This window comes from Bison bison, unplaced genomic scaffold (assembly GCF_000754665.1).
Source record: "Bison bison bison isolate TAMUID 2011002044 unplaced genomic scaffold, Bison_UMD1.0 scf7180017864255, whole genome shotgun sequence".
NCBI lineage: Eukaryota > Metazoa > Chordata > Mammalia > Artiodactyla > Bovidae > Bison > Bison bison.
The window spans coordinates 158,537-170,590 of NW_011494827.1; the positions used below are offsets into that span (position 1 = coordinate 158,537).

The window sequence follows — 12,054 nt, forward strand, 5'->3', positions numbered from 1 at the left end:
GTATAAATTATTTGTTCATTACGTATCACAATACTTCCCCATTTGTGGCTCTTGTACTCTTTGTATGGTACCTTTTGTTTGTTTGTTTTGTTGGGTCAAGAAATAGTGACTTTATATGGAAAGCCAGCAGACCAAGAAGGTGGACTAATTAATGTCCCAAAGAAACATCTCTATATGGTAGCTTTTTATGAACAAATGTCCTTGATTTTGGAGTAGTCAGGTTTTTTTTTTAATTTATGAACCAAGGTTTGTGAATGTGAAAGTGTTTCACAGAAAACCTCCAATATGATTATGTCCATTTTACTGATGGGGGAAATAAAGCCCAGATGGATTGTGGCACTCCCTAGCATCAATGATGAGCTGCATATTTGCTGGAGTCTGATCCAGAATTGAGCGAGGTCTGTGGCTTCTTAGGCAGGGTCCTTCTCACTACAGATGTCCTGCCTAAAATCTCCGAGTTCAGAGGACACTGGACAGACCCTCCCACACCATCCATACTTAGGAGGGGTTGAGTAACTTCTCAGGAGCAGCTGGGCAGAAGGTGAATTTCTGAGTTGTTGTAAAGGGAGAGAGGAGACGGGGAGAGTGACACATACATTTTCTGACAGTACTTTGCCAGACCTGCTGCACTGAATCAATTTGCCCAAGGGAGGCAGGAATGGAAGCGAGACAGTGGCCTCCAGATCAAGTCAAAGGGAAAAGTGTCAGTCACTCAGTCGTGTCCAACTTTTTGTGACCCCATGGACTGTAGCCTGCCAGGCTCCTCTGTCCATGGAGTTGTCCAGGCAAGAATACTGCAGTGGGTTGCCATTTCCTTCTTCAGAGGATCTTCCGAATTTAGTGATCCAACCTGCATCTCCTGCATTGGCATGTGGATTCTTTGCCATCTGAGCCACCTGGGAAGTACCAGATCAGGTTAAACCAGATTCAAATCCAGACACCAGCTGGAGAACTACAGGCAAATCACTTGCCCTTTCTGATCCTCACTTTCTCACCTAAGAGAAGGTTAGGAAGATTGGTTTCACAGCTGCTGTTAGTAAACACCAAAGGATCCCAGTAACATATAATCCACTCACCTCCCCAAAACACACACACACACACACACACACACACACACACACCCCAGCAAGGGAGGCCTCAGAGGTAATGGAGAGAGTCTGAGCTCCCAAGTGGGCCCACTTCAGTGTGAGTCCTGACTCTCATGGACCCCTACAAGGCCTTGGACATGTTTCAGAAGCTCTCTAATACTCAGTTTCATCTTTTGTTAAAAAAAAAAAAAGAAGGAAAGATAAATGGCTCTATCACAGTGTGAGCTACAGGGATCCGATGAGATAATGTCTGTAATATTACTGACACCCAGGAGGTGCTTGATAAGTGCATTTCTCTTCCCAGATTAAATGCAGCCACAGCTTGCAATAATGCCAGGTTGCCGCATGACCGCTGGCAGGAAATTATTTAGGGCAGATGCCGACGAAGGTCCTTCAGCTGCCAGGACCAGGGTGAACTTCCAGCTCCCAGGCATTCTGCTCCCCATCCATCCAGGTCTCCTCCTGCCCTCTCCAGTGCTGGCCCTGACTTCCTGAAGGAACCTCTGGGCTTCGCATGGCCCAAGCCTTCTTTTTCTCGTTGACTTTCTCGAGCTTATTTTTGTTGTTGTTTTTGAGGACTGCTTTCTTTTCTTTATTTAATTAATTTTTACTGAAGTATAGTTGCATTACAACATTGTGTTAGCTTCTACTGTACGGCAGAGTGAATCAGCTGTACATGTATATATATTCCCTCTTTTGCAGATTCCCTTCCCATTTAGGTCACCACAGAGCACTGAGTAGAGTTCCCTGTGCTGTACAGTTGGGGTTTTTCTCATTGACTCATTAGCCAGGTCTCTCCTCGTCTTCTACCCCATCCTTACTTTCTAGACTGTGAGCACAGTGTGAAGAACACTGGCTGGGGGGACAGATGGACAGGTTTGAATCGGCTTTGTCTCTTGGGTCCAGAACCTGCACCCATAACTGCATCCCTCTCAGTTTTCTTATCGGAAAAACAACACACATGCCATAGGGTGGGTGGGAACATTAGATCAATGTTAAATCAACAATCCTGCTGTTAGATCAGATTTCCCAGGGTAGCTCATTAGTCAAGAATTCGCCTGCCAGTGCAGGAGATACAGGTTCTATCTGTGGGTCTGGAAGATCCCCTGAAGAAGGAAATGGCAACCCACTCCAGTATTCTAGCCTGGAAAATTCCATGGACAGAGGAGCCTGGCTGGCTTCACTCCATAGGGTCACAAAGAACCAGACATGACTGAGCTTGTGTGTGTGTGTGTGTGGGTGCGCGCAGAGCTATGCTGTCTATGTCACCCTGGACAGGCAGGATGACCTCCCTCTGCCTTGATTTCCCCATCTGTAAAAAGGGACCCATCTATTTTCCCGAGGTGGGAAGTGCGCATCTGTGGAAAAGCTCCAGCTCCACCAACCCGGCAGAGGAGATACCTATCTATCCCATTCTTTTCTCTCCTCTCTGGTCTCTAACCACCTCCCAACACCCTCCTAATGATGCTTCTCATTCAGGAGCAGGTGTCTGCAGAGCCAGCTCTAGAATTGGGGGATTCTGTGGGGCACGCATGTCTGCCACAAGTTCCACCCCCCATAAGGGTGACCCGGCCAGACTTTTCCTCTGAGGGTCAGTGGGGCAGAGCCTGTGCCCTGGAAGTGGGCCTGCTCACCTGGCCTTCCCATCAACTTGGCTTCTGAGAGTCACAAGGTGGGCAGTGTTCCTTCCCAAGGTGCCCACAGTACCAGAAGTTTCTTGGCTCAATTCTGTGGCATGGTGAGAAAAATCCTGGCTCCACCCTTTGGGTCTTGTGAGAAAGGAAGCCAAGCCGATGACAGCTCTGCAGTTGACAGCTCTGAGAGGTCCCAGGCATCTCCACATGTGGCCAGGGTAGGCAGGGAGCTGCTCTGAGCCTCAGTGTGTCTGTACACCCCGTGAACACTTCTGGAGCACCTACTATGTGTCAAGTGGTCTCCCAGGTTCTGAAAACACAAGAAAAATAACAACGCCTGTCTTCCAGCAGCTCACCTCCCTGGTGGGGGAGAGGGTTAATGAAGGATCCTCCTGGGGAGTGGAGAGTGATTTGGTAAGCAGTGAAGAAGGGTAAGTAGAGAGCTGGGGAAGCCCTTTAGAAGCAGTAACTGGAAGAACTTCTCAGAAAGAAAGTTGAGATGAAGAGAAGTGAGATGTGCAGACATATGAAGATTATTCCAGGGAAAGGGAAGAGCAGGTGCAAAGGTCCTGAGGCAGGATACTGGAGGAGTATCATGAAGGCGGTATAGTGGGAGCAGAGAAACGGCATGAGAGAGGGAGGTCAGAGAAGTCAGGGTGCTGAGTGGTGGCCGGGCTTAGAGGCCATGGTAAGGACTTGGGCTTTGCTCGCATGACTTGGGATGTCATGATGTGTCTGGAGCAGAGGAGTGGCACGCTCTGTCTTTTTTAAATATTTCTTTCTTTCTTTACTTGGCTGCATCGGGTCCTTAGTTGCAGCACATGGGATCTTTCTGCCGTGGTGCACACACTTTCTAGTTGTTGTTCAGTAGTTGCAGTGCATGGGTTTAGTTGCTCTGCAGCATGTGGGATCTTAGTTCCCCGTCCAGGGCTGGAAACCACATCCTCTGCACTGCAAGGCAGATTCCTAACCACTGGACCACCAGGGAAGTCCCCACACTCTGTCTTTTGCTTCACAGAACCACTGTGGCTTCTCTCTTGAGGATAATATTAAGTGGGGACACCAGAGAAGTAGAGAACTCCATTGAGAAGTTCTACTAACAATCTGACCCAGAGACGATGATGTGTGTGCATGCTCAGTCACTTCAATCATGTCTAACTCTTTGTGAATCCATGGACTATACCCCGCCAGGGTCCTCTGTCCATGGGATTTTCCAGGCAAGAATACTAGACTGGGTCGCCATGCCCTCCTCCAGGGCATCTTCCAGACCTAGGGATCAAACCTGCATCTCCTGCATTGCAGACAGATTCTTTACCACTGAGCCACCAGGGAAGCCCAGAGATGATGATAACTTGAACCAAAATGGTAGCTGTATAAGTGGTAACAAGTGCTCATATTCAGAATATACATCAGGGTAGAGATGACATGATTTCCTGATGCATCAGATGTAGGTGTGAGAGAGAAAAAGTGTTTAGATGGTCTAAGCGAATGGAAGGATGGAGGTGCCATCAACTGAGATGAGGAAGACCAGAGGAGGAACAGGTTTAGGGGCTCTACTGAGACCCAGTAAGTCAAGATGGCCATTCAGCATACAAGTGGAGATGTTGAAAGGCAAGGTGGATATATCTCATTTCATCTTCAAAGCAGCATGTGGTATAGACTGTGTTATAAATGAAGAAACTTCAATCACTGCTTTGAAGTTCTATCTTAAATGGCACATCTTCAGTGTTGACATCTTGTGTAAATGATGGAGTCAGGATTTGAATCCCACCCAGCTGACTGCAGAGCCCATGCTTTCTCTTCTCTATTCTGTTCCTGGAATCTCTGTGGACAAGTGGAAGGCACACACCCTTCTAGACAAGCCCTCCGAGGTGTGGAATGTTTATGCCATCCAGAACTGCTCTATGACTTCTACAGAGAATGTCTCATTTAATCCTTTCAACAGCCTTCAACTCCCATTGTTATCCTTATTTTACAGCTTTGGAAACTGAGGCACCAAAAGCCTCAGAGTCAGTAAATGGTGGGTCTAGGAGGTGATCCAGAGATCAAGCCCTTCAACACTATGTCATGTGTCAAAATCAAGTGTTTGTCAAATCAAAGAGTAGTGTGTAATTGACTAAAATCATGATATTGCTGATTGTGAAGTATCATTCAAAGACAGTGTTATCTTTTAATCAACAGACATTTGTAGAATGAAAAAGCCTTTGCCCTGACAACTGGAACCTATAAAGTCTTTTATTTAACAAACATTTATTGATCAACTACTACGAGCCAGGCACTGGAGAGACACAGAAGCCCTAGGGGTGACCAAGTCATGAAGAAGCTCAAGGTCTGGCACAGTAGCCAGGGTCATTCCAGTCCAAGCATTAAGGGCTATAATCAGGATATATAAAGTACTGTTGGGTGATTACATTCAACATTTCTCTTTTTTCTAGTCTCTCTTATTTGTGTGAAGCTGTATCAGGATAGCAATCAGTGAACTACATCTTTTGCATATTAGAAAAAATGGTGTTATCTTGACCTAGCCTGTCCTCTGTAATTTTCTTATCAACTGGGGAATTTCACTTCCCTTTTGACATCACACTTTTCTCATGCGTATAGTAGCGGGGGGTTGGAAGGCGGAATATGGCTGATGGTAAATATGAACGTAGGATAACATTCAGCAAGCATCACATTTTGCTTTCGTGATGATTAATTTTTTTAATATTTATTTATTTATTTGGCTATGCCAGGTCTTAGTTGCAGCATGCAGGATCTTTGATCTTTGTTGCCAGATGAGGAATCCTTAGTTGCAGCAGCTGAGATCTAGTTCGCTGACCGGGGATGGAACCTGGGTTCCCTGCATTGGGAGCTCAGAGTCTTAGCCACTGGACTTACCCGGGGAAGTCCCCATGATGATTCATTTTTATATGCCTTGTTTTCAAAATAAATAAAAACTGCCACTTCCTCATCTTTGCCAGGGTTTAAAGCTGATTCGTGTGCGCCTCATGTGAGAACGTCTCAGGTAGACATTTGTAAGGCACCTTGGCCTGTAGAGGAGAGCCTCACACATGCTGTGTTTAATCCAGAAATGTTGATCCAGGGATGGGAAACTATTTTTTAAAAAATAAGCCCAAAGATGGTTTTGCAGCCAGTCTAGCGATTGTCTTTCTGATGCCTTTTTGTCTCTGCCTTTCCACAGCAAAGTCTGGACACCTACTGTTTCCTGGTTTTTGCTGCAATCTGCTTCGCAGGTGCTCTCTATTTGTATTTTGTCCTGCCTGAGACCAAAAACAGAACCCATGCAGAAATCAGCCAGGCATTTGCCAAAAGGAACAAGGCATACCCACCAGAGGGGAAAACTGACTCAGCAGTAACTGATGATAAGATGAACATACAGCTTGAACCAGACTCCTCCTCTGCACTGGAGAACTGAATCAAAAACAGTGTTGTCTGAATGGACAGGCTCACCATTTTAATACCAGAGAGTCCCCTGCAAGTTTAGCCTGATGAAATATTTAAAAATAAGCCTTTGCTAATCTAACATTGCAACCCATTTGGGATTTCTTCACAGCTGAATCCCCCAAAGTCTTCTGGCAGTTGGATTCACCCTTTCAGTGGACCCAGTATTCTTCTGTAGAGATCCATGCCCTGCCTTCTTCACAACTTAGCCCATGGTTTCAAAATGAAATTGGGGACACAGCATTTGAATGCTTTCTCAAAGGTCAGCGATCTGGTCTGACAGAGGACTCAAAGGGCTTCCAGTCCCAGCTCTAACAGTAGTAGCCTTGAGCTGCCCTCAGCCTGGATCCTGAAGCTTTCAGGGACCCTTGGCTGTGATCCCGGATGAAGGTTTTCATGCCTCCTAATCAATGCCCTTTTCCAATCTTTGACTCTACTTTGTGGATCTCAGACTCAGGAGAAGCTGCTCCCAACCCACCACCCTCCAGGTCCTATCTCTCCCAGGCCATCCCTGGGAGGCTCCCAAAACATCTTTTCTGAGTATCAGATGTGCTCACAGCGGGCATAAAGGGGATCAATATAGAAGACCTGGAGAGGCAGATGTGAGAAGTAACCTCCAGAAGCTGAAAGAAGCAGGACCACAAATGGAACTCCATTCAATTGAAAAGGACAGTGTTAAGAATGATTCTCATCTCAGGATTTCAAGATTACTGACTTACACTTTCACACATGTAACACCCTTTAGCCTACTTCTGGTCCAGTGCGCACCAGAAGAATTGCTTTTATTGGAGGAAGGAGCAAATGAAACAGTGTAGACGTAGTTACAGGAGCACTGACCACCACCTAGATCACGATGTTGAAGGTCACACCCTAAGGATACACAGCAGTGAGCAGTAAGAGTCCCGAGTCTAGAATTCATGGAACAGAGTTGCTGTAACAGCCCTGAACTGTCTAGCAATAACCTTTGCATGTGAAAGTCAAAATTTCTCTCTTGCTTAAGCTACTCTTATTTGGGGTTTCTCTTCCTCATGTCTAAACCAAAATTCAATTCATCTGGGTCATGACAAGAAAGAGCCCAAGGCAAATGAGAATATATGAAGCAAGCTCAATAATTTAGACAGTCAGCAATCTGTTTCTCCAGGGCACAGGTGCCTCCGTGTTAAGGGAGCATGGATTCATATTCATGTCGTGTAGTTACTGCAGCTTTGAGGTAGTCTGGGAGCTGTCTATGGTGCTGATCTGGGATTTCTGCCTAACGATCTAATTTTTCTTCTTTATAAGCTTGCGAAATACTTTCATATTGTTGCTTACAATGCTGGAGATAACCTATGAAGTACATATTACTGGATTCATTTAATTTTGATCCAAACCCTTGGAGTTCTTCCAGCTCCAAACCCAGCCAAGGTTAGTGCCCCTATCACTGTACTAGGGACCTCAGGAATTTGGCCCCAGCCCCTTGTCTCCAGAACAATGACTTTAATATGTATCCCTCATTCCTTCTACTGTGACCACCTGACATCTACTTGTCTGTGGTGGCTTGTGGAATTATCAACCCAGTGAATCAGGCCTCCCAGTATGCATGCTCTTGTATAATTCCCTACTGTACTGAGTCTGGATTTGGCCATGCACTGAGATATCAGAAAATGTGACACAAGCAGAAGCTTAATAAGCACCTGCACTCCAGGGCTTTCCCTTATAATGTGCTAATATCATCATTTGTGTAAGCCCAATCTAGCTTCCTTGAGGATTCAGTTCAGTACAGTCATTCAGTCGTGTCCAACTCTTTGTGACCCCATGGACTGCAGCACACCAGGCCTCCCTATCCATCACCAACTCCTGGAGTTTACTCAAACTCATGTCCATTGAGTCAGTGATACCATCCAACCATCTAATCCTCTGTTGTCCCCTTCTCCTCCTACCTTTAATCTTTCCCAGCATCAGGGTCTTTCACATAAGTCAGTTCTTCACATCAGGTGGCCAAAGTATTGGAGTTTCAGCTTCAACATCAGTCCTTCCAATGAATACTCAGGACTGATCTCTTTTAGGATGGACTGGTTGGATCTCCTTGCAGTCCAAGGGAATCTCAAGTCTTCTCCAACACCACACTTCAAAAGCATGAATTCTTCAGTGCTCAGCTTTCTTTATAGTCCAACTCTCACATCCATGCATGACCACTGGAAAAACCATAGCCTTGACTAGATGGACCTTTGTTGGCAAAGTGATGTCTCTGCTTTTTAATATGCTGTCTAGGTTGGTCATAACTTTCCTGCCAAGGAGTGATTGTCTTTTAATTTCATGGCTTCACTCACCATCTGGAGTGATTTTGGAGCCCCCCAAAAATAAAGTCAGCCACTGTTTCTACTGTTTCCCCATCTATTTGCCATGAAGTGATGGGACCTAATACCATGATCTTAGTTTTCTGAATGTTGAGCTTTAAGCCAGCTTTTTCACTCTCCTCTTTCACTTTCCTCAAGAGGCTCTTTAGTTCTTCACTTTCTGCCATAAGGGTGGTGTCATCTGCATATCTGAGGTTATTGCTATTTCTCCCGGCAATCTCGACTCCAGCTTGTGATTCATCCAGCCTGGTGTTTCTCATGATGAATCACTGCATTAGAATTGTGGTGGTCTTTTTTTTAACTTGAATATCTCCCCTACTTGACTCTGGAAGCATACAAGAAAATAACTGATTCACCTCAGGATCCCATCTTCTTGGTAACTGCTCATTACATATTGACTGAATGACTAAATGCCATGACATAGTTGTGAAGAAGATGTGATGGGAGCCCTGAGGACAGAATGACTGTAGCTTAGGGTGATTAAGACAGATTCTTTTGAATGAAAGCATGTGAGCTGCATGTCAGATGAAGATTAGGCTTTCATCAGACTGAGAAGATGGAAAGAAGGTGTTTGAAACAAAAGGGCCAATGGCATGGGAGTAAACTAGTAAATGGCATATTCAGAGAAAAGCAAACTATTGGTGTGACCAAATAAGGGGGATGTGAGGATAAGAGCAGGAGATGAGGCTGGTCACTAGTTTTGGTCTAGACTGAAAAATCATGACTGTAGCACCAAGTCCACTTCCTAAATATGCCTGGGACCAAGCCCTCCCCAACAGCTTCCATCTATGGCTGTTAGACTTCGGTCTACACACCCAACAATCTATTCTGATACTACTTCTCAACTGAATAAATGATGGAACTTGGGTCGATCAGATGGCTATTATCAGACTTCTCATTTTTCTTCCACTGGAATTCATTAGCTGGTTGTGTGCCCCAAAGGAGGGAGGTCGTGTTGAGTGACAGGACTCAGCAGCTGCTCAGAGTTTCAAACATTTGCTGTAATTTACACTAAGAATATGGTGGATATAATTATCTTTATCAGAATGACTTCCCCTGGCAAATTTGTACAGTAAGTCAAGTAAATTTCCTCTCATTAAATCACAGCATTTAGGGACCGCAGTTTGTCTCAGCCAAGAACTGGAGCTTGGAAGTAATAAAGGCAAAGGAAAGGAAAAAAAACTTGGGTTCTCAGCAGGAAGTGTGGGTGGTGAAAAGACGGAGGCCGTATTTCAGAAGTGTGTTGGAAGCCCAGACCTGCAGGAATTCCAGGACTGTATGCCTCTTGAATTTAGAGCAGACACATCTCCGCTATTCACTACCCTACTCTTTGCCAAACTGAGAATGTTGCATTCTGAGTAAGATTTAGAAGTAAAAAAGAACAGCTACATGAAAGTATTTTCAGTGATGGGATCAGATCCTTCAGAAATGGGCTTGTGGTTTCATCCCATGAACAAAAATAAAAATAAATATTTTTATGCTGGAACAATGGTAGATGTTTTCACACACATTATCCCCTTTGGTTCTCACAACAAAACTGTGGGGTAGGTTGTGCATGTGCTTATAATGCCCGTTTCTTTACCTTCTTGTGATTTAACCCAGTTCTAACTAAACAGCCTGAAGTGGACCCTGGGGACACCCAATGTGTCACGAGGAAGAAGAATGCTTCACTTCAGTCGTGTCCAACTCTTTGACCCTGTGGACCGTAGTCCGCCAGTCTCCTCTGTCCATGGGATTCTCCAGGCAAGAGTACTGGAGTGGGTTGCTACTTCTTAATCCAGGGGATCTTCCCAACCCAGGGACTGAACCCACGTCACTCGCATCTCCTGCATTGGCAGGCAGGTTCTTTTCCACCAGCACCACCTGGTACCTGCTAAATCCCTAGTAGTAGCCACAGTCCCTTGCACCACAATGAGTAATAAAGAGAGAGCTGGTGGATGAACAGATTGTGAATGAGGTTTTGTTTAATCAAGGAACTTTGACTGACATATTTAAAAGATACCAGAAGTCATTAGGACAGTAAAATTTGGCTGAAACCTGGAAGCCCCGGTGACTCAGAGGTAAAAAATCCACCTGCCAATGCAGGAGGTACAGTTTGATCCCTGGGTCGTAAAGATCCCTTGAAGGAGGAAATGGCAACCCACTCCAGTATTCTTGCCTGGAGAATCCTACGGACAGAGGAGCCTGGCGGGCTACAGTCCATGGGGTCACAAAGAGTCGGACATGGCTTAGCGACTAAAACAACAACAGCAAGCAAACAACATACCCAGCCAATGAATGTGTATCAGTTAGGACTGCTTAATTTGCAGGTGACAGTCCTAGCTCATACTAAGTTAAAAACTAAAGCACAACGTTTTTCTTTTGCTCAACAGGGAAGCTAGTAAGGCAGCCAACTTAAGTCTTGCCTGGATTCAGGGACTCAAATAATACCATTCATGGTTCCATTCCTGTCATCTCTCTACTCTGCTGGTCTCTGCTTCTGAGTTTCTCAGTATAGCAGCCTCCTGTACCCCAGCCTTGCACCTTCTCAGCTTGGTCGCCAATGGGAGGAAAAAAATCATATTTCTAGTGCTATGGAACAAAACACCACAAAAATTGGTGACCTAAAGGAAAAGCCATTCTTCTGCTCACGGTTGTGTGGGTCAGCAGGTCAGGTGGGGATCAGCTGGGTAGTTCTTTGAATCCATGTGGCATCTTCTGGAGCTGACCAGGCATTTGTAGTCAGAGGGTGTCAGCAGGAGGCTGGTTGGTCTCAGATGGGCTGATTCACGTGTCAGGGGCCTCAGCTGAGATAGCCAGAATATCTGGGATGTCTGGGCTTCTCTCTCCATCATCTCTGTCTGCATCAAGTGTTTTAATCTCAAAGCAGCTGCAGCCTGGCTTGCTCACAAGGCAACAGGATTCCAAGATTGAGAACAGAATCTGCAAAGCCTCTAGAGGCTGAGGTTCAGAACTCAAAAAGCATCTCTTTGACTGAGCAAAGCAACTCGTGGGACCAGCCCAAACTCAAGAGGAGGGGAACTAGACTCCACCTCTTCATGGGAGGTGGCTAAAGTCACATTGCAAAGGGGCACAGGGGATGGGAGGGGTTATTGTGGCCAGCTTTGCAAATAGTCTGCCGTTCCCCAGTGTCCAGATAGCAAACAAAAAGATTTTGATTGCGCTACTCAGCTACTCAGCTCACATTCATGTCCCTAGTCAACCACTATGGCCACGGATGATGAGTTGCTCAGATGCTCAACTCAGAAGTAGCAGGCAGCGAGTAGCGCAATCTAATTGACAACTTTCTCAGAGCTGCTTAGAATCGAGGAGGGAGACCCCAGCAAACCAGAAGATGGAAAAGTTTAAAAGATAAAACTAAAACTCGCAGAGTCCAAGGCAAGCTCTGTCTCTCATAAGGTGATGATGATCAGCTGTGAAAGCCTGAAAACAAAACTTGAATCACCACAGGGCAGAGACCATCAGTCTCCTCAAAGATAAGAATGCCCTGACTTATAGACCAGCCTGTCCAGTCCTCCTGATTTTGGAAATGAATACATAATTCTCAAAGCCAGA

General features: G+C 45.5%; 1 protein-coding gene across 1 annotated transcript in view; it reads left to right on the forward strand.

Moving 5' to 3' along the window:
* The window catches only part of LOC104994283 (solute carrier family 2, facilitated glucose transporter member 9-like), a gene marked incomplete at its 5' end in the record, with an annotated part of 133,150 nt that extends 125,085 nt beyond the window's left edge, over positions 1-8,065 (forward strand). Inside the window, one exon of the mRNA XM_010847790.1 lies at positions 5,904-8,065. Within this exon, the coding sequence (XP_010846092.1) occupies positions 5,904-6,137 (234 nt within the window). The remainder of the gene's footprint in view (positions 1-5,903) is intronic.
* Between the last annotated feature and the right edge of the window lie 3,989 nt (positions 8,066-12,054).